The sequence below is a fragment of the Panthera onca genome, chromosome A1 (genome assembly GCF_046562875.1).
Source record: "Panthera onca isolate mPanOnc1 chromosome A1, mPanOnc1 haplotype 2, whole genome shotgun sequence".
Lineage (NCBI taxonomy): Eukaryota > Metazoa > Chordata > Mammalia > Carnivora > Felidae > Panthera > Panthera onca.
This window is the reverse complement of record NC_138339.1, coordinates 221,396,128-221,416,584: the sequence shown is the minus strand read 5'-3', so window position 1 is coordinate 221,416,584 and position 20,457 is coordinate 221,396,128. Positions and strand designations below refer to the sequence as shown.

At 38.1% G+C, this 20,457-nt stretch overlaps 1 protein-coding gene across 2 annotated transcripts; it reads left to right on the top strand.

Annotated features, from left to right (window-relative positions):
• The first annotated feature begins 399 nt into the window (after positions 1-399).
• CKAP2 (cytoskeleton associated protein 2) lies at positions 400-17,012 on the top strand. 2 transcript variants are annotated; one of them, XM_060637272.3, is made up of 9 exons: positions 400-555; positions 1,498-1,579; positions 7,857-7,932; positions 8,043-8,905; positions 9,356-9,560; positions 10,798-10,968; positions 13,151-13,220; positions 14,732-14,984; positions 15,477-17,012. In XM_060637272.3, the coding sequence occupies exons 1-9, from the start codon at positions 486-488 to the stop codon at positions 15,730-15,732; spliced, it is 2,046 nt and encodes a 681-aa protein (XP_060493255.2). In that variant the 5' UTR covers positions 400-485; the 3' UTR covers positions 15,733-17,012. The 2 variants fall into 2 exon arrangements, with proteins under 2 accessions (XP_060493255.2, XP_060493254.2); XM_060637271.3 differs by having other exon boundaries at positions 7,854-7,932.
• Positions 17,013-20,457: the final 3,445 nt, after the last annotated feature.

Sequence of the window (20,457 nt, the reverse complement as noted above, 5' to 3'; positions counted from 1 at the left end):
AATCCCACTCCCAGTCGTCCTATGGCAACGAAGTAATGTTTGTGAAAGGGAAATACACATGCTTTTGTACAGCAGTAGGTGCTTACAGCCTCCTCAGCAAACACGCCCTGGTTTAATAAGCGCAGCCTATAGACAATTTTCTAGTCTGCCTTCCTCCACGCACTACGGGCGTCCAAAGACAAGTCCCATCTGCCACACAGCAAGGACTTTGCAGGCCCACCCCCAAAGGTCGCAAGTCAAACACGGAAACAGCTGATCAGGTTTGCCAGCCCGGGGACTCAGCTGAGCAGCTCTAACTGAACCCAGCCGACGCAAGACCCGCCCCAGCAACCGCGGCCCAGGCTCCGCCCCCTGCGCCCATTGGTTCATTCAATTCACGCCGCGCCTCCTGCAGCGGGGCAGGCGGCGTGTTCAGTTTGCCGCTGCCTTGGCTTGAGCAGTGTGGGACTGTCAGGGCCGAGACGCGTCCTCCGCCCGCAGCAGCCATGAGCACCCCAGCAGTGCCCCGGGAGCTACAACTGCCCCCGAGCCAGAGGGCCCAGCCGGAGTTCAGAGGTGAGGGCCGCGGTGGCGGGAGCGGCGCGACCCGCAGGAGCCCGGGTTTGTCCGAGAGGGTGGGGACGCGGACGACCGTGGGGGAGGGGGTGGCTCGGACTCAGCGGCCGAGGCCTCGGGTCCCCCGGCTTCAGTCCTGACCAGTTGTGTGAGAAGCCTGGACAGATCGCTCGGCCTCTCGCAGCCGCATCCTCGGCATTTTCGAAATGGACAAACCAGAGCGGTTCCCGGTCCGTGGTGTCACTGTGCGGGCTAAGCGCCTCCCGTGCGGTCGTTACTGGCCGGGCGTGACCCACTGGCGGCGAGGATGGGCCTGCAGTGAAGACGTCCGTTTAGCGAGGGAGCGTGCGTGACACTCCAGCCGGCCCCTGCGTTCGGGACGCGGGACCCGCGGGGGCGGGGCCGCGCCCGGACCAAGAGCCCACTGCGCTTGCGCAGGCCTCTCCCTCTTCCTGAGCGCGAGTATTTGGAGAGGTGGGCTGCCTCATCTGATGCTTCAAATTAAAGACAATCAATCAACTTTGTGTAAATCCAGGGTTGGCTGGGTCTTCAGAAATAATGTTAATTCTTTGTCCTCCACATGGGAAAGTAGAGGAAAGAAACTCTCACCCAACCCAGTACTGGTAAATTAGAGCTTAGAGTCTGGTGTCTCTTATCTGCTATTTAGTTTCTTAAAGCTTGGCTTTCAGTAACCGTGTATTGAAAATAATTTTCTCCAGATTTTTCACTTAAAGACAGAGGAAAAGGTGATTCTTGTGCAGTGGTTGTGGGCACCATTTACGGTAACAATTTCTTAGAAATGGGATTATTTCTGAATTGAGAAATTTTCTGTTGTATACAAGATGTGATCTCTAGTAGAACATTTTTTGAAGATCTGCATTTAGTGAATATTTGATGTTATCGTTGTAACCAATGTTGACTTGTCGCCTTTTTGTTATTTAGAACAAAGAAGACAGAAACTCAAGGAACATATGTTAAAAAGAAAAACGTTTTTTGCATACAAGGAGGAAAATCACATATCCAGGTTAGGTCAAATTTTCTGATTTCAGGTCTGTAAAATTAGAGCTGTCCAATAAAAATGTAATGGGAGCCACAATTGTACTGTAATTTAAAATTTTTTAGTAGCCACATTTTTTAAAGGTGAATTCTAATAACATTTAATCCAATATATCCCGTGTTATCATTCCAACATGTAATTCTTAAAAGTTATTAAGATATTTTGCATTCCTTTTTGGTAGTGAGTTTTCAAAGTCTGGTGTGTATTTTACACTTTCACAAGTCAGTTTGGACTAGCCACTTTTCAAGTGCTCAGTAGCCATACCTTCTTGGATAGCACAGCATTAGGTCATCGTTTCCTGTGTAAATTAATTCACACTCTATGATGAAACAATTTTAAAGCAAAGTGTTTGTATATATCAAAATACTGACTGTGGTTTATACAGTGCTACAAAGGTCGGTCTTAATTTAGCAAAGTTTTTACTGTGTATGTGTCAGAGACAGAGCATTCACCCCAAATATTTGAAGCGCATTCATTATATTCTCAGTTCTCCATAGAAATATCTTGGTGTTATTTTGTTAAAATTTTAAAAATAGTACATGGTTGTGGCTAAAACAAAAACCCGTGAAAGTATATAAAGCGGAAAATCAAAAGGTCCCCTCCAGAGAGAACTGCTAGTAACATCCTTTAGGCTCTTTCTGTGCAATCTAAGAGCCTTGGCTTTAGAGTGATTAGGACTGGAATCTGTAAGTCTGCCACTACAACTATGTAACCTCTGGAGAGTTACCTGGCCTCTTTGAGTCTGTTTACTTTATTAAAATGGGATAGTAATATGTGTTTCTTGGGGATTAATTGAGCTAGTAAATGCATTGTACTATGCCTGGTATATAGCGGGAGTGCAGTAAGTGATGGCTATTATTTCATGATCTCTCAGTGGCTTTCCACACAGACGATTGGTTCATGAGCTATTGTATTCTCCTGATTTCTCTAGTTTCTTCCAACAGTTATTGATATATTTTGTCTCTGTGAATGCTTCATACCCTTCCTCATGGTTGAGTGGTCCGGTTGTGTTTATATTTGGGAGGTAGAGATGACAGGACTTGGTGATGGAAGGGTATGAGATGTGAAAGAAAGCAAGGAGTTTAAGATGACTCTGAATGTTCCAGATTAAGAGATACCATTCAATCCAATACCTGACCCTTGTACCCGATTGTGAAAGGGGAAATGTTATAAAGGACATTATTATGTCAGTTTTCAGCTAGAATATAAATAGTAGATTAAGGGGTATATCAAGTTGAATTTATTAACTTGATAACCGTGTTACAGTTATGTAAGAGAAAAATCACCACTTGTAGGAAATGAACATTGAAGCATTTAGGGGTAAAGAGCAATTGTGTATATATCTTAACTCGAAAGGTTCAGTTAGAAAACATTGTATATACTCCACACATACACATGTTCAGAAACAGTGCAAATTATAATACATATGGAATAAAAGGCTGTCACTAAACAAATCCGGGAAAACAGTATACGGATATTCTTTGAACTATTTATAATTTTGCAAGTTGATGTAAGTTTGGCATTAATTCCAAATTTTTAATAATCTTTTTAATTTTACATTAGTGTTACTTTACTTGAAATGTTTTACATTTACATGTAAATGGTTATACATTTTCTTTCACAAATTCCTCGTTTCTTCATTTAAGACAAAAAGATGATCCTAGATTTTTTATTTGAATAACTGAGTGGCTAGTGATACCATATATCGAGATGGGGAAGACTAAGGGAGGGATGGGGTAATCAGGAGCTCTGTTTTGGCCATGCTGAATCTGAGGCACCAACAAGACATCCAAGTGGAAAGGCCAAAGAGTTACACATCTGAAGGGCTGGCTTGAGATTGGGATCAGAGATATAAACATGGGAATTGCCAGTTGGTAGGTGATATTTATTTAAAACCTTGAGGGGGAATAAGATTACTAGAGAGTAAGCAAAGAGAATATTAACTCAAGTAAGACAGAGCATGACTCTCAACTACTAACTTAAATAAGGAATCTAACTGGGTCATGGGGTTTATAATACTCTTATACACAATGGGAAGAAAAGAAAATTCTGAAATTCTTCTGGCTTTACAAGAAATCTCACAAGTACTATATTCCTTTCAGAAAACAGATGTCAATTTAAATATTACTTGAGCAACAAATTGTTAAATAGACGGCCAATCAGAGTTGCAGCTTTTCAAAATTAAATCATTCTATTTTACAATCTCTAGCATGGGTACTTTAAGATTCCTATGTGTAGATAAGGCTTGTGAGGACAGTTTTATCATCACAAGGTAGAATAGCATTATATATATATATATTCAGATGTATTTTCATATAACTCCATACTGGACGGGTGAATAAGGTGGATTCTCCTTATCCTGATGTGTTGTTTTTTTTTTTTTAGCTAGCAGTTAAAAAGGCCAGCAATTTCAAGACCAAGCGCTAGGATTCTGTTAGCACAGACAGAAAAAGAGGAGTCCCTGAGAAGTATAAAACTAAAATAAAAAGGCAAAAGAAAAGTTTAAAATTTGAATGCAGCTTTGAGCCCCAGCGAGGTCAGGAAGAAGGGAGACAGACTTGAAAGAAGCGGACCACCGAGGTAGGAGGAAAGGAGGAGTTGGTGATCCGGCAGCAGAGTTAAGAGAGTGTTGAAAGAAAGAATGACTACCTGTCAGGTGCTGTTGAAAGGTGCAGTAAGGTGAAAACAGAATTGATCCCTGAGTTGTAGAAAGACAGAAGGAGATGACACTAGGAGCCTCCAGTAGAGTGGTGAGGACACATTCCCAATGGATATGGGCTGGAGAGAGAATGTAATACGACAACATGGGGACAGTGTGTTTAGATACATACTTTTGAGGAGTTTTGCTATAAAGCTGAAAGGGAATGTGGGGTTTAAGGCTTTTAAGATGAGATATAATATATAGTGTTTATATGCGGATGGGAATGATGTAGCAGAGGGGTAATTAATGATGCAGAAGAATGAATAAATAATAACAAGAACAAAGATCCTCAGTGCTCAAGCGAGAGAGCACAAATGGAGAGTTTGCCCATAGGTCAGCATGGTGTCAGTTTATCTGCCAAGGAAGGCGGAATATATGGGTACAGAGGCACATAGGCTGGCAGTCTTTGGTGGAGGAAAGAAGGGCTATTTCTTGTTAAGATTGCTTCCGATGTTCTCCATGAGATAACATCACAGTATACTGTAAGCCCAGAAGTAATTGAGGGTCTGATTAGTTAAGGTACCACATTGGGAGCACCTGACAGACTGACCGTGAGCATCGTCTCCCACCCCGCACCGGACTACAGGCCAGTGAATAACAAGAGGAGTATTTACCATCAGGCAGTGAATGCAGGGGTTTAAACTGGGGAGACATTGCCGTGTTCACTGATGCATCTTGACTCTTTGCCATCATTCAAAATGTGTAGTACAAATGGAGTATTACTTGGCAATCAAAAAGAATGAAATCTTGCCATTTGCAACTACTGGAGGGATGGATGGAACTGGAGGGTGTTATGCTAAGTGAAATTAGTCAGAGAAAGACAAATACATGACTTCACTCATATGAGGAATTTTAAGATACAAAACAGATGAGCATAAGGGAAGGGAAGTAAAAATAATATAAAAACAGGGAGGGGGACAAAACATAAAAGACTTAAATATAGAGAACAAACAGAGGGTTGCTGGAGGGGATGTGGGAGGGGGGGATGGTCTAAATGGGTAAGGGGCATTAAGGAATCTACTCCTGAAATCATTGTTGTACCTTATGCAAACTAACTTGGATGTAAATTAAATCATAAAATTTTTAAAAATGTGTAGTACAAGCTATGTCAAAGATCTGCCCCTTGTCCGAGCAGACTAAGCAAAAAGATGCGAGAGGCAACGTAACCCAGATTATCAACTATAGGGGTAACAAGTTTTGTTGATTCTAAAATGTACCCTTTTTTTACATTTTAGCATCTCTGAACTTGGGAACTGTCTTAGAATCAATGGGATGTCTAATTGATCCTCTTTTTTCTTTTCTTTACGGAATGCAAATTGTTATAATGACTTGCTAAGAGAATCTCATGGCCTGTACTAACCAGTCTGTATCTGTTAAAAGGAGTGTAGGTTAAATTCTTGAGGAAGCATTTGTTTTAGATAACATATTCTAAATGCATTGCCATCTAAAAACTGAAGTCCATATTTATAATGAATTGGGCTGTGTGTGTATGGAAAATTTTGGATTTCTTTTGGGAGGGCTATTTTTTTTCTTTCCCTTTTTCTTTTCTTCTTTTTAATCAAAGTATAATTGACATATTAGTTTTAGGTATACATCATAGTGATTTGGCAGTTGAATACATTAAATGCTTACCGTGGAAAGTGTAGTTGCTTTCTGTCACCATAAAAAGTTACTATAATATTATTGACTATATTTCCTATACTATACTTTTCTTTATTTACTTTATACTTATTTTCCCATATATATATATATATACTTATTTACCCTTTACCTATTTTCATCCATCTCCCACCACCCTCCTCTTAGACAGTCTGTATTTGAGTCTGTTTCTATTTTTTGTTTGTTGTTTGTTTTTGTTTTGTATTTGTAGATTCCACATATAAGTGAAATCGTATGGTATTTGTCTGTCTCCAACTGCCTTATTTCACTTGGCAGAATACCCTCAAGGTCTATCCATTTTGTCACAAATGGCAAGATTTTCTTTTCTTTTCTTTTCTTTTTAAATATTTATTTATTTTTGAGAGAGAGAGACAGAGAGTGTGGGGGGGGAGGGGGCAGAGAGAGAGAGAAAGAGAGAGAGACACAGAATCTGAAGCAGGCTCCAGGCCCTGAACTGTCAGCACAGAGCCCGACGTGGGGCTCAAACTCACAAACTGCGAGATTATGACCTGAGCCGAACTTGGATGCTTAACTGACTGAGCCACCCAGGTACCCCAAGATTTTCTTTTTTATGGCTGAGTAATATTCCAGTGTATATATATGCCACATCTTCCTTGTCCATTCATTTATTGATGGACACTTAGGTTGCTTCTATCAGGGATATTGTGAATAATGCTGCAGTAAACCCCGGGGGTGCATGTATCTTTTTGAACTAGTGTTTTCATATACTCTTCAGGTAAATACCCAGAAGTAGAATTACTGGATCATCTGGTATTTCTATTTATGAATTTTTTGAGGAAACTTCATGCTGTTTTCCATTGGCTGCACCAATTTATATTTTCATTGCACAAGGTCTCCCTTTTTTCCACATCCTTTCCAACACTTGTTATCTTTTGTCTTTTTGTCAGTAGCCATTCTGACAGGTGTGAAGTAATATCTCGTTGTGGTTTTGATTTGCATTTCCCTGATGACGAGTGATGTTGAGCACCTTTTCACGGGTTTGTTGACCATCTGTATGTTTTTGGAAAAATGTCTGCTCGGGTCCTCTGTGCATTTTTTAATTGAGTTTTCTTCATGTTGAGCTGTAGGAGTTCTTTATAAATTTTGGAAATTAACCCCTGATTTATCAGATATATCCCATGTAAATAACTTCTCTCACTTAGTAGATTGCCTTTTTGTTTTGTTGATGGTTTGATACTGTGCAGAGGCTTTTTAGTTTGATGAACTTTCCATTATTTTTACTTTTGTTTCCCTTGCCTGAAGGGACACAATACATCCCACAAAATATGGCTAGGGCCGGTGTCCAGGACTTTCCTACCTCTGTTTCCTTTTAGGAGGTCCTTTTATGGTTTCAGGTCTCAGGTTTAGGTCTTTGATGCATTTTGAGTTCATCTTTGTGTATGGTGTAAGAAAGTGGTCTAGTTTCATTCTTTTGCATGTGGCTGTCCAGTTTTCCCAGCACCATTTATTTGAAGAGGGGCTATTTTTAATTTTTTTTTCAATGTAAATCTGTTACTAAGTACTGAAAACTAACCAAAGGAAGTGTTGCTTAATAAAGGTTTTGAGGATTTGTTTGAGTGACTAAGAAGAATGGTTTGGAATGAGGTTATCAAATGTGTTTACCTATTCTGTATGCAAAGGGTGTTAAGACTTTTAAGAAAATATCTAAATTCTCCAGCCAACTTGTTTACACTATTAAGTCACCCTATAATAAAGAAAGAAGAGTTTTGCTTCATAAATAAATCTCAGCTCAGTTCTTGCCTTAATTTAAAATTACAAAGTCAGATGATTGTTAATATCCTCCCATTCCTCCTGCCAAAGACAAAACTCACTTGGTCTGTGGTTAAACTTTTCTCCCTTTTTTTTTTTTTTTTTTTAAAGTAGTAGAGACCAGAAAGTGATGACCTCTGAGGGCCAGGTCCATGAAGAGACAAAAGTTCTGAAATTTAAAACAAAAATGGTAAGATATGGACATAGCCCTCATAAACTGTCCCTTTTCCCCCTTCCCTTTCCTAAACTCTTAAAGAGATGAATTCTGAAATACCAATTTGTCATAAATCACTCTTCTAGGCTGGTAAAGAAAATGTCAGTAGACCTCCCGGGAGCAAAAATAATATAACAATGGAAAAAAATTGTATTCCTTTAAGGCCTTCTAATGAACTAACCAATTCAACTACAGCAATTGATACACCTAATTCTGAGGATAATAATCAAACTGGGCAGTTGGAACCAATTAAAGGTGACCCTCCAGGTCAACACATGACATTAAGCCAAGTGTTTCATCTTAAAAACAACAATAAAAAGAAACAAATAATGACAGAAAAACCAAAGCAAGATGCTAACATGTCCAAGAAGCTTGTGCTTGGATCTTACCGTGGCCAAATTGTTCAGTCTAAGATTAATTCATTTAGAAAGCCTCTACAAATCAGAGATGAGAGTTCTGCGGCAATAAAGAAACTTTCGACTACAGTCCCTAAAGCTACAGAGCCTCTGCGCACAAACAGCAGCAGTGTGACAGCGAAAAGCGATAGAGCCTCTAACGTGACGACTGCCACTAAACTTGTGAGCACTACAATTCAGAACAGACAGCTTCTGCGACCTCCTATTAGAAGTCACTGCGACAATGCTCAGGACGCTGTGAGACCAGGCATCGGTAGAAGCTCGGCCAATGTTACGATTCGGAAAGGGCCTCTCGAGAAAGAGTTAGTGCAATTAAACACAGTTTCATCTAGTGCCAAAACCGGTTCTCAGGATATAGAAAGAAAGAAGACACTAACAAGAAGCGTGAAGTCTGAAATTGTAGCCAGGCCTGTTTCGTCTTCTAACACCAAACTGATAGAAAAGTCGAAAAACGTTGACCCTCGCAGGCATACAATAGCAAAAGCAACTATTGATAGATCAGCTCAGCCCAAAGAAACAGCAGAAGAGAGAAAGTAAGTAAATGTAATTTTATTAGCTTAATTTTCAGCAGAGTAGCTCTTGTGGTTTGGCTTATCATCTCCTTGAATGTATTAGAATTTGTGTGCAAGTGTAGATTCTCTTCTGTCGTGTGCAAATTTAAGCAAATTTATGTTGTGGCACAGCATGACCTAAGTTCTTGTGCTTGAGTGTCTTTCATTAGGTCTGATGTAATCTAAGTTATAATGCTTAATACGATTGGGAAATATTTTATAACCTCTCCATTTAAAAATGCATTCTTAGGGTCTTTGAGCATATAATTAACATTGATATGTTCCATATTCCTCTTTCTTTGAACTTGTGAACTTATGTATGTGCCACTAGCATGGAGCTACTTCAAGACCTGAGCTATTTTTTAACTTCTCCTCTGAGAGAATTCTATCATCAATATCACGGTAATGCTTGTATCCTGCTTCTAACTGTAGAGCTCGTCTGAGTGAGTGGAAAGCTGGCAAAAGGAAAGTCCTGAAAAGGCCTCCTAGCTCAGGAGTTACCCAGCCTGAGCCTGAAGGGCAACACGAAAACCCAGTTGGGTCCTTTTGGACCACCATGGTAGAAGAAGACGAACAGAGATTATTTACCGAAAAAGTGAACAAGACATTTTCTGAATGCCTAAACCTGATTAGTGAGGTACAGTCCTTATATTCGTATAGTAGTTTATAGTTTGTAAATTATCTTATAAATGTTATCGCACCAAATTACCTTGTCACTCTTTGACCATGTAATGTGTTAGTGGTGTTATGTAGATTTAATGTTAATTATGAGATTGTTTATCTTTAGCCTTTAATGGACTGCATTTTCATTGAGTTCATATAAATAGATCAAAGGGATAATTAGGTTTTTACTGGATTTTTTTTTTTAACTTATAAATATTATGTTTCTGTAAGATGTTAATATAAAATGGGCTGAGGGTGGATATTCACTCTGATACTTCTGTTTTTTCCATTCCTTCAGCATGTTTTCATATTATTTTTTCCACTCATTACATATTTTACCAAAGACTAGCTACATAAATTAGTCATTATCTCACATGAAATTCAAGTTAGCTAAAATATTTCAAACAAAATTCCATTAATCTAAACCAACATCATCATGGTCTTGAACTTATTGTAGAGTTTCACTATTTGGACCAAAATCCTACAGAGTATAATAACTCTAGAATGTTTCCTTTATTTCCTGAATACTTTTTAATCTTGCTTTGGTTACCCACGGTGTCCAAGATCCACAGCAAGACTGAATCTATGAGTATGATTTCAAACCTTACTCTGGTCTTCAGGAGCATCTTTAGACTTTTTGTGATTCTGAGGACCAGTAAAAATTAGACTCGGAGTTTCTCTGGTTATATTCTTAATTCTGCTTAGCTAGGGTTTGTCATTGAAACTGTGGAGTTTTTCTGCCCTACTATCTGTGTCTAGCCCTTAAGTACATACACCGTAACAGATTCATTTTAGCCTTAATATCAAGACCTGATAAAGACAATTTTTAAAACCAGAAGCTGTTCTCCCCCATAAACATTTCGTAGATGCAAAAATTCCCACTCAAATATTGAATGGAATCCCACAATATGTAAAAGGATAAGGATAAGGAAAAGGATCAAGACCATGTAGAGTGTTGGTCATTTTTGACTTAATGTTTTTCTCAACTTAATTTCATTTTTTCCCTGCTTTGTATTCATGACTAATATGCTTCTTGTTAGCCATTCAGAATAAGTTTGGTGTAAGGAAGAGAACAGTGAATATTCTTATGAATAATATTCTATCAGTTTTTTCTCTCATTATCATTGATCTTGATTATAGATCAAGCTTACTTAATTGTTCATAGTTTGGAGGCTAAATGAGATCACTCATTTCACTTCTTGCTATTTTAGGGATGCCCAAAAGAAGAAATATTGGTCATACTTAATGACCTGATTAAAAATATTCCAGATGCCAAAAAGCTTGTTAAATATTGGATATGCCTTGCACGTATTGAACCACTCACAAGTCCTATTGAAAACATTATCACAATCTATGAGAAAGCCATTCTGGCAGGCGCTCAGGTAAGATTAAAACTTAATAATCTTTATTATTACAGTGTAAAAGATTCAGATTTATTTTGGAGCACATTACAAAATAACTTGATAAAAGTGTGGTTATATATGTAGTAGTAATGAATGTTTAAAGGCCACAATGATTGCATATTATAAAAGCTGTTTCTTAACCTTCTAAAACTTGCTTGTGAACTAGGGATAATCGGACTTAGAAGATGAATATAAGCTGAAATGTAAATTTCGTGAAAAATGCTGTGAGAAATATTTTAGTACAACATGTCATTTTACACATTTCCTAGTTAAGACATCTGGGATATTGAATTTTTAATATTAAAATGTATTTAACGAATATAAAGTAAGTAGAATTAACATCTAAATGTTAGCGGGTTCTGTGGCTTTGTGAGAGAACCCGATTGCTTTAAGAGCGTTTCTTAATGTACTTATATTTTTATGCCCCGTGTTTGGTCCTGCCCACACATAGAAAATGGCAGTCACCTAGTTTCTCTGACACGTAACCACCATAGTGATTTGATACCATACCTCTTGCCTCTTCCTGGTCTATTGCTACAAAGGCCCTGGCTCTAGAATAAGTTGTATCTCCAGTTTTTTTATTTGACTGGGTTTTTGTTTTTATGGGCAAATATTTCTAAAATGCATTTCCCTTTGACCAAGTTTCTCAACATGCATTTTTAGAGATTATTTATAAAGAGGGTTTTTAAAAAAAATGTTTTTCTTCAGTCTTTCTTTAAGAAAGGTCTACTCACTTTATTCTCAGCAAAGCCAGCGGATACTATTTGACCTTTCACCTGAATCAAAAATCAAATATTCAGCAGATATTCTCTCAATGGCTATTATGTATAAAGCGCTTTGCTGACGGGAAATTGTATTTGACAGAATCCCACCTGGAAGGGAGTGTTAGGTTCCTACTGCGCTGAACCAGAAGGGGCGTTACTTAAAGTGGCTTAAGGCAGATTAGCTGGATGCATAACCGGGGCCAAAGGTTCACATAGAAAGCAGTGTGTAAAGAGGAAGATGTGACACTGGAGCAGAAAGTGGAAAAACAAGGATTAAAATTTGCAAAAGAAAAGTGAAAGCAGGATGAGTGAGTAGGTAAGGACTATGTGCTAGAACTAAGAATATGAGCCAGAACTTCCCTTTTGTATAATGTCTTGAATATGTTGCATTAGCAGTCAGGGCAGTTCAAAGGAACATAGTAAGTACTTATATGTTCTAGAATATAATGGACACTTAGTGAACTGTGGAATTTGAATGAGTGAAATGTTAGGCTGATCAACCTTGAGCTCTTCAGAGATGCATTTAATAGCCTGTGGAAAAAATATATAACCATGGACATAGGAGAAAAGGTGTAAATCTCATATTAAATTTGCTGTATATTATTAGCTCTTTAATAGAGATTAGTGTTACTTGTTACTTGTCCATGAATTTTGTTTATATCCAGACAAGCAGTCTTAAGAAAAATTGTGGGGAAAAGTTTTAATCTGATAATTCTACCCTTTAAATTGGAAAAGAGTTGGGGCGCCTCAGTGGCTCAGTCAGTTAAGGGTCCGACTTCAGCTCAGGTTATGACCTCGCGGTCCGTAAGTTGGAGCCCTGTGTCACGCTCTGTGCTGACAGCTCAGAGCCTGGAGCCTGTTTCAGATTCTGTGTCTCCCTCTCTTTCTGCACCTCCCCCACTCTCACTCTGTCTGAAAAATAAACATTAAAAAAATTTTTTTTTTAATTTTTTTTTTTTTTTTTAATTTTTTAAAGTTTATTTTTGACAGAGACAGAGTGCGAGTATGAGCTGAGGAGGGGCAGAGAGAGAGACAGGGAGACACAGAATCCAAAGCAGGCTCCAGGCTCTGAGCTGTCAGCACAGAGCCCAACATGAGGCCTGAACCCACAAACTGTGAGACCATGATCTGGGCCGAAGTGAGACGCTTAACCGACTGAGCCACCCAGGCGCCCCCCCCAACCCCGAAAAAATTTTTTTTAAATGGCAAAGACATTTTTAAAAATTTGAGTGGCCAAAATAAGTATTTTGAGAAAAGAGACATGGTCTAAGAACCACTGCTTTGTTTTATTAATTGAAGTATGAAATGTAATCACTGTTTAAAATATTTTTGACTTGGACAATCTCGTTAATGTCTGAGAATATAAAACTTTTATTTCCCTCACTAAAACAATTAAGCCTATTGAAGAGATGCGACATACCATTGCAGATATTCTGACAATGAAGAGTCAAGAAAAAGTTAAATATGGTAAGTTTTTTATTTTCTTCAAGTGAATTGTGATTTTATTAAAATTCATTGAATTATTTTTCTTTTATCTTTTTAAACTTGTTAAATTTGTCAGTTGTTTCTCTCCTCTTACATCTATTGGCATACCTCCCTCCAAGATTCAGTGGCTTTATGTAGTGTAAAGAATTTTTAATTAGGAGATCTGGTTCAAAACTCAAATTTGTCATTGAGTGTCTGTGAAAGTTACCTTACCTCTCTAGGCCTCAGTTTCCTGTGTTAAAAGTGAGGCAATTTGATTAGATCATCTCTAAAATTTTACCTGTGAAATTCTGTCATCTGTTCTGTGCTCTAGAGAAGCTCTTCAAGAATTCTCTTTGCTAGGGATAGGAGATAGAGGTAAGAGATTCATTAGCTGTCAGGTTTATGAAATGTAAACATTTTCTAGATTCAGATGTATCATATAACTGAAACACCTCTTACTAAAAATCTCTAATAATTTCCTACTAGTCAAATCTAGAGGTCGTCTCGGCTTGATGGATTTACCAGGACGTCTCCAGTGTTTCACATCTAGCATGTTTTATTTTGGACTCATTGTTGTCCCTCATTGCTTCCCCATACCATCATCTCTTCCTCCCAAAAAAGAAAATCCTCTGTGGTTAAAGAGGCCTACGCAAGAAATTTTGGAAGAGATGCCCCCACTATACCTGCACACTCATTCAGACACGCACATGCATCCATTTGTTAAGTCCTAACTTAGAAATAACTCTTAAATCGAGCCCTTCCTCCTCACTGCCTACCTCTCTGCCACCTTGCTTAAGACAACCATAGCTTTGTCTTCTTATCATCACAGATCATTCCTTTTCATTCCTTGCCATTCTAAACCATCTGTTGTAGTGATCAAGCCTTATTGTATCTCTGTCGCTCCAGTAGAGATTTTTTTACCAAACTTCTAGCATGTAAAGGTCATTACAGTCCAGCCCTTCATACCTATCTGAACCCATCACCTCTTCCCCACATTCCCACCTTGCCTCTTACCGTGTATTCTAAGCACTCTGGCCCTTTAATGTTGTCTTAATAGGTCATTTTCTTTTAAGCTTCATACCAAGATTGTCTTCCTAGGTCTTGTCGAGTACTCTTTTCTCAAGCCCCAGCCTAAGCGTCACTTGAAAGCTTTCCATAGCCATCTCGCTGTCTCTCACACAAAGGTAGTTATTCCATTTCATGGGTTCCTATGACCCCTTATTCTTACCTCAGTTATATGGCATTTTTCTCATTTTATAATTATTTTCAACTTCTTAAAGGACAGGAATGGTTTCATTCTTATATTTGTATCTACAACCCCTGACCCACAGGTGACAGTAAATATTTGTCAATAGTTGTCAGCAGTATTGGCTTAGGAAACGAAATGGTTAGGAGATGGCAGTTTGTTTCGCTGATTTTGAAAATCTGACCAACTATGAATAACTTTAATGCCTTCTGATTTTGCTCTTTCAATTTGGCCCAAAGCTTAATCTAGAAATGTATTTCTATAGGAGAAAATATTGAGGAGGCTTGTGCAACCAAGGAATACATCCATGAAGTCAGCACTGAAGATAGAGGGGTTAATCTAGAGTCAGGAAAACCAGAAATGGAAAAGAAAACTAGAAATGTGGTATTTCAAGATGATGAAAAAGAGCAAGATGACAAAACAAAAGATTCAACCAATGATGTTAAAACCCCCAGTACAGAAACCAGGGGGAGTTGCTTAATTAAATATAATGTGTCTACTACACCATACCTACAAAGGTAAGCTTTCAAAATGTACTGTGCTGTGATTTGTTTTTATGTTTAGGAATAATAAATATGGTATCTAAAAATATTTCACTTTGGATTAGAACTATCATTTATTAATAGGTAAAGGTTTCAAGCAAATCAATATCATTGGGACATTTCACCCTTTAAATACTGGATTTGCTTTGCTTTTCCCTAAGTATTGCCATTTTGTGAAAGAAAACTTTGATATTTTACTTTAATGTCTGTAAGCTATTGATAATAGTAGGTTTTGGAATTGAGCAAATAGCCAATTGTACAGATTTTCAAGAATCTGTTGTATATGTGCTGTGACAACAAATACAGAAAGGAATAAGTTCCTAACTACAAGGAGCTTTGGTAACTTTTTTCTGTAAGACAGCCAATCACACGGTTGTCACATACAAGTTATAGTAAGATAAATGGCATAAAAGAACAAGTAAAAATGTTAATGTTTTTTAACTCTGGGAATAATTTTTGTCTTTTTAGTGTAAAAAAGAAGATACAGTTTGACAATACAGATTCTACATTTAAAGAGCTAAAGTTTCTAACACCAGTGAGACGTTCTCGACGTATTCAAGAGAAGACTTCTAAATTGCCAGATATGTTAAAAGACCATTATCCTTGTGTGTCTTCATTGGAACAATTAACAGAGTTGGGAGGTGAAACCGATGCTTTCGTATGCCGTCCCAATTCAGCACTATGCCCAATGTTCTCAGAGCCTGGAACAGCAGAAGAGAAATAAAGTGATGATGAGAAATGGGTTTTTTTATTGTTCCTGGGGTATTTTGTTTGCTTGTTGTGGCTTTGTGTGTCTCTTAGGAGTGGGCCAAGTACCTAAGTATTCATGGCAGTAAGCTCTCTTACTGATGTTCAATACCTTATAGCAGGTATTGCCTTCTGGGCAGCAGAGAGCTAATCCTACCTTTTGGATCTTAGCAGAGGGAGTTTCTAAGATGGTAAATTTGTCAAGTAGTTTACTATATTCCTTGGCTATAAACAGGTTTCATCATAATGTTGACTTGTTCACTTTTAATCGTCTTAAGTTAGAGATAAATTTTTAGTCATTAAATATAATACAGTAATGCTGCATCATCAGAAAAGGTGTTCTAGATAAAATTGATATATTTGCATAGGCTTGTTCTTGAAATGTGTAATATACATGACAGCCTTTAAACAGAATGCTGACTTTTCATTGCCTTTCCTTGATTCTATAGATCAGTCGAAAAGTCGGTAATTGTAATGTGTAGAGTGACTCCATTCAAATGTGAAGACATGGAAGATTTAGCTTGCTTTTCCACCCAGTTGTTGTTACCCAGACTGCTGTGGTCTGTTGTGCTTTGGCTCTTCACTATCGCTTTCCATCAGTGCTAGTGAGTCTGTGGTCTCTGTTGGCTTCTTTCTTTTTTATTGTAGCTGAGGTCACCAGGAAGGGTAATTAACTGAATACCCCATGTCTAAGAGCAGATACTTTGTACTAAGAAAGAGAAGGTGTCGAACTCAGTGGGTATTTGAAACTTTCAATCTGAGTTTCTTTCTTTAGTTCCTTTTGTAACTTGACTATCTAAAATGCTACAATTTTAAATTTTATCATTTCACTTGATATAGTTGGAATTAGAGCAGGAATATATAATGTTATTCTAATGTAGGTAGAATTTCTAAAATAACTAATAGTTTCTTATAAAAACTTTCTTGTTAAGTCATGTCCCTTGAAACGTGATAGTTATATGCGATAAACAGTTTCTTCTCCCCACACATAAATATCACCAATAAAATTGTTTTGTAAGTCTCTGAACTAATTCTTAAATACATCGCCTACCAATTCTACAGCTTCAAAGATATGTTAGTTTTAAAACTGTGTGTAATATAAATGTGCTTAAGAATCACATAGTCTTATGTTCACTCATTCCATTTGTATAATAGCACCTATCTTTGTTCTATAATAGTTTTGTGTCCTAGAGAGGATTTTTAGTCTTTTATAAACTGTGTACCTAATATTTATAAATAAATATATCTGTATTTCGATGTTTCAGTGACATTTATTTCAACAAATATGAAATGCAGTTTAACCACAGTGAATGAATTTAAATTTTGCTTTTGAAATACATTATAGTGAGATCTGACTTGGAGTTTTTAATACTTAAATATGTGTTTAATGGTGTATTTCTTTTTGAAAAATTATCAGTCTATCTAAAGGTTTACCTTAATTTTTACCATACTTTTTTTCATACTTTGTATGAATGGTGAAAATATGCCATTTTGAAATAAACTTCAAGCTGGCCTGTACTCCTAGCTTTATAATAAGCATACCATATGGTTCATTTAGCCATATAACATAGCTTCAGATATCTCAGTGATAGGGAGCTTAAGATAAGTTGTTCTATGTTTGGACAAGTTTCATAGAGTGCTTTTTCCCTCCCTTTCCTCCCTTAACTGCAGGAAAATCTGTCTCTTTAAATAGTCCTGGTGCTAACCTTTCCAGACGTAGGTAATTGCTCCTTTTCAGGTGCTCAAGGACGGTTATCATGGCTGATCTCAGTTTGTTCCAAGATAAATATCTCCAAGCATATGATATATGGTGCATAAGCTTTAAAGTCCAATGGATCTACATTCAAAATCTCAGCTCCTACCTTCCCCTAAAAGTTATGTGATCATGGAGAAGTTTACCTAGTTGAATCTCATCTTTCTAAGGGGTAAAGTGGAGATCATTCCCTTTGTCATTTTTGTGCTATGTATTATCTGGCTGTCCCCCTGGTTGATTAACCAGAATGGGTACCTGACCCAATCTGGACTGTCAGGTTCCTTTCCATAGGTATTTGGAATCAGGACTGAGAGTCAGTCTTTTCTATGTAGTTATACCTGAAATATGTAAATATGAGGCACTGAGTGACCAAATGAAGGTTGGGGAGCAAAGGTCACCAGTAAACAGAATGATTGAAGTAACTACAAAGCAGACAGAGACTCCTTTTTTTTTTTTTTTTTTTTTTTAATTTGTTTATTTTGAGAGAGGGTGCGCACAGGGGAGGGGCAGAAAGAGGGAGACAAAGAATCCGAAGCAGGCCCCAGGCTCTGAGATGTCCGTGAAGAGCCTGATGCGGGACCCAAACTGAACCCAGGAACCGTGAGATCATGATCTGAGCGGAAGCCAGACGCTTAACCAACTGAGCCACCCAGGTGCCCCACACCACCCTTCTTAAATGTTGCTAGTTTTAGTAACCTTCCAAATTTTTTCTGTGTATTTAACATATACACAGACTTGTACACCTATAGACACATGTGTATGTGTGGATTTTGTAGGTTTTGTTTTGCTTTGTTCATAAACGGTACCATACTTCATATATGGTTTTACAACTTGCTTTTTCTCTAATTTACTAAGTCATAAGGAATTTTTCATTGACCTAGATCAATGTAACATTAAGACTACATGGGAACTTTGTAACTCAGCTTTTGACACTGTTTACGGCTGCAAGCAACATCTAACACTGAAAGGATCATGGTTAAGAATCAGACTTGAGGGGCACCCGGGTGGCTCAGTTGATTAAACGTCTGACTCTTGATTTCAGCTCCCGTCATGATCTCACAGTTTGAGCCCCGCATCAGGCTCTGTGCTGACAGTGCAGAGCCTGCTTGGAATTCTCTCTCTCTCACTGTCTCTCTCTCTCTCTGTCCCTCCCTGCTTGTGTGTGTGTATGTATGCTCTCTCTCCAAATAAATAAACTTTAAAGAGAAAAGAGTCAGACTTGAGTCATACCATACCGCTGGGGTTCTAATTCCAGTTTTACCACTTACTAGCTATGGGACCTGAGACAAAAAACCTCTCTGTGCTCCAGAGATAATAATTGTAACTTTAGGGGTGTTTTGGAGATTAAAATGAGTTGATAGCTGACACTTACCGTTATCTAGTCCTATTCTAAACACTTTACATGTATTGATTCACTTAAAACAATGCCTAGTACCTTGTATATGTTACCTATAGCAACATTTTATTTCCAATCACTACCCAGTTCAGAAGCTCCCCTGCCTGGGAGCCATAGTTTGGCAACAGCTATAGAGAAAAGGGGTCAGATCTGTTCTATTTCCTCTTCCCCATGCTCACTAGTCTCTGTTTGCTGCTTGTTACAGGTTGAATTATATCACACCAAAAAAGTTATGTTGGAGTTTTAGCCCCCAGGACTTCAGAATGTGACCTTATTTGGAAATAGGGTCATTGCAGATGTAATTAATATGAGATAAGACTGGACTAGGGTTGGCTCCTAGTCTAATATGACTGGGAAGGTGATGTGAAGACACAGGGAAGAGACAGCATTTTACAAGCCAGAGAGGCCCAGAACAGGTCCCTCTCTGAGTCCTCAGCAAGAATCCTGCTGACACCTTTATTTTGGACACATAGGCTCCAGAACTGTAACAGGATACACTTTTGTGGTTTAAGCCACTCAGTTTGTGACACTTTGTTTTTGTTAGGGCAGCCCTAGAAAACTAATACATTCATGGAACAAGATAAAAGAGTCCTTTTCATGACTATTGACACAGGGCAAGAAAGAAAAGAGTTGGGCGGTTTTATGACTTTTGCCCCAGCGCTGTCAGGAATATAAAGTGGTTGAGGTCTGTGCCTGCGGCTTGAACAGCATGAGCATTAATTAGTTCATGGAAACTAGTAGCATTCTGGGCATAGACATGTATAGTAGTTTTGTTTTTGTTTCTTTAATTGAAACCAACCAATGCAGATGTTGCAAATGTTGACCATTCAGAAAGAACATTATACTCCAGAGACCCTGCTCTTATCTCTACATTATAGAATGATAGCATATTAACGCTGCCATATTATGGTGAACACGTTCGGCACAGACAAGTACAGACAGAAGTTGTTCTAATATGTATATATTCTAATACAGTGAAACCTTTGTTTGCAAGCATAATTTGTTCCAGAAACATGCTTGTAATCCAAAGCACTTGTATATCAAAATGAATTTCCCATAAGAAATCATGGAAACTCAGATGGTTCGTTCCACAACCCAAAAATATTCATGTAAAAATGATAACAATACTGGGGGACCTGGGTGGCTCAGTTGGTTAACCATCTGACTTTGGCTCAGGTCATGATCTCGCCGTTCATGAGTTCAAGCCCCACTTTGGGCTCTGTGCTGACAGCTCAGAGCCTGGCGCCTAATTCAGAGTCTGTGTCATCCTCTTTCTCTCTGCTCCTCCCCTGCTCACTCTCTGTTTCTCTCTCAAAAAAATAAAAAAATAAAAAAAATTTTAATGATAACAAGATTGTAATATAATACAAAATAATAAAGAAAGTACAAAATATAAAGAAAAATTAACTGCACCTACCTTTGAAAACCTTCATGGCTGATGTGGGGAGACGACAAGAGAGGAGGGTTATTGTGTAGGACAATTTTCAATATCACTAACAGAATCACGGCTGTCTCTTGGCTCAATGGAATCTTTTTCTTTTTGTGCAGCTTTA

Excerpts from the sequence above, each read along its gene's own strand:
- CKAP2 (XM_060637271.3), top strand. The coding sequence starts at position 486 with ATGAGCACCCCAGCAGTGCCCCGGGAGCTACAACTGCCCCCGAGCCAG. Across the intron at positions 13,221-14,731 it reads TCAAGAAAAAGTTAAATATG|GAGAAAATATTGAGGAGGCT; the intron begins GTAAGTTTTTTA and ends GTATTTCTATAG. Across the intron at positions 14,985-15,476 it reads ACTACACCATACCTACAAAG|TGTAAAAAAGAAGATACAGT; the intron begins GTAAGCTTTCAA and ends TTGTCTTTTTAG.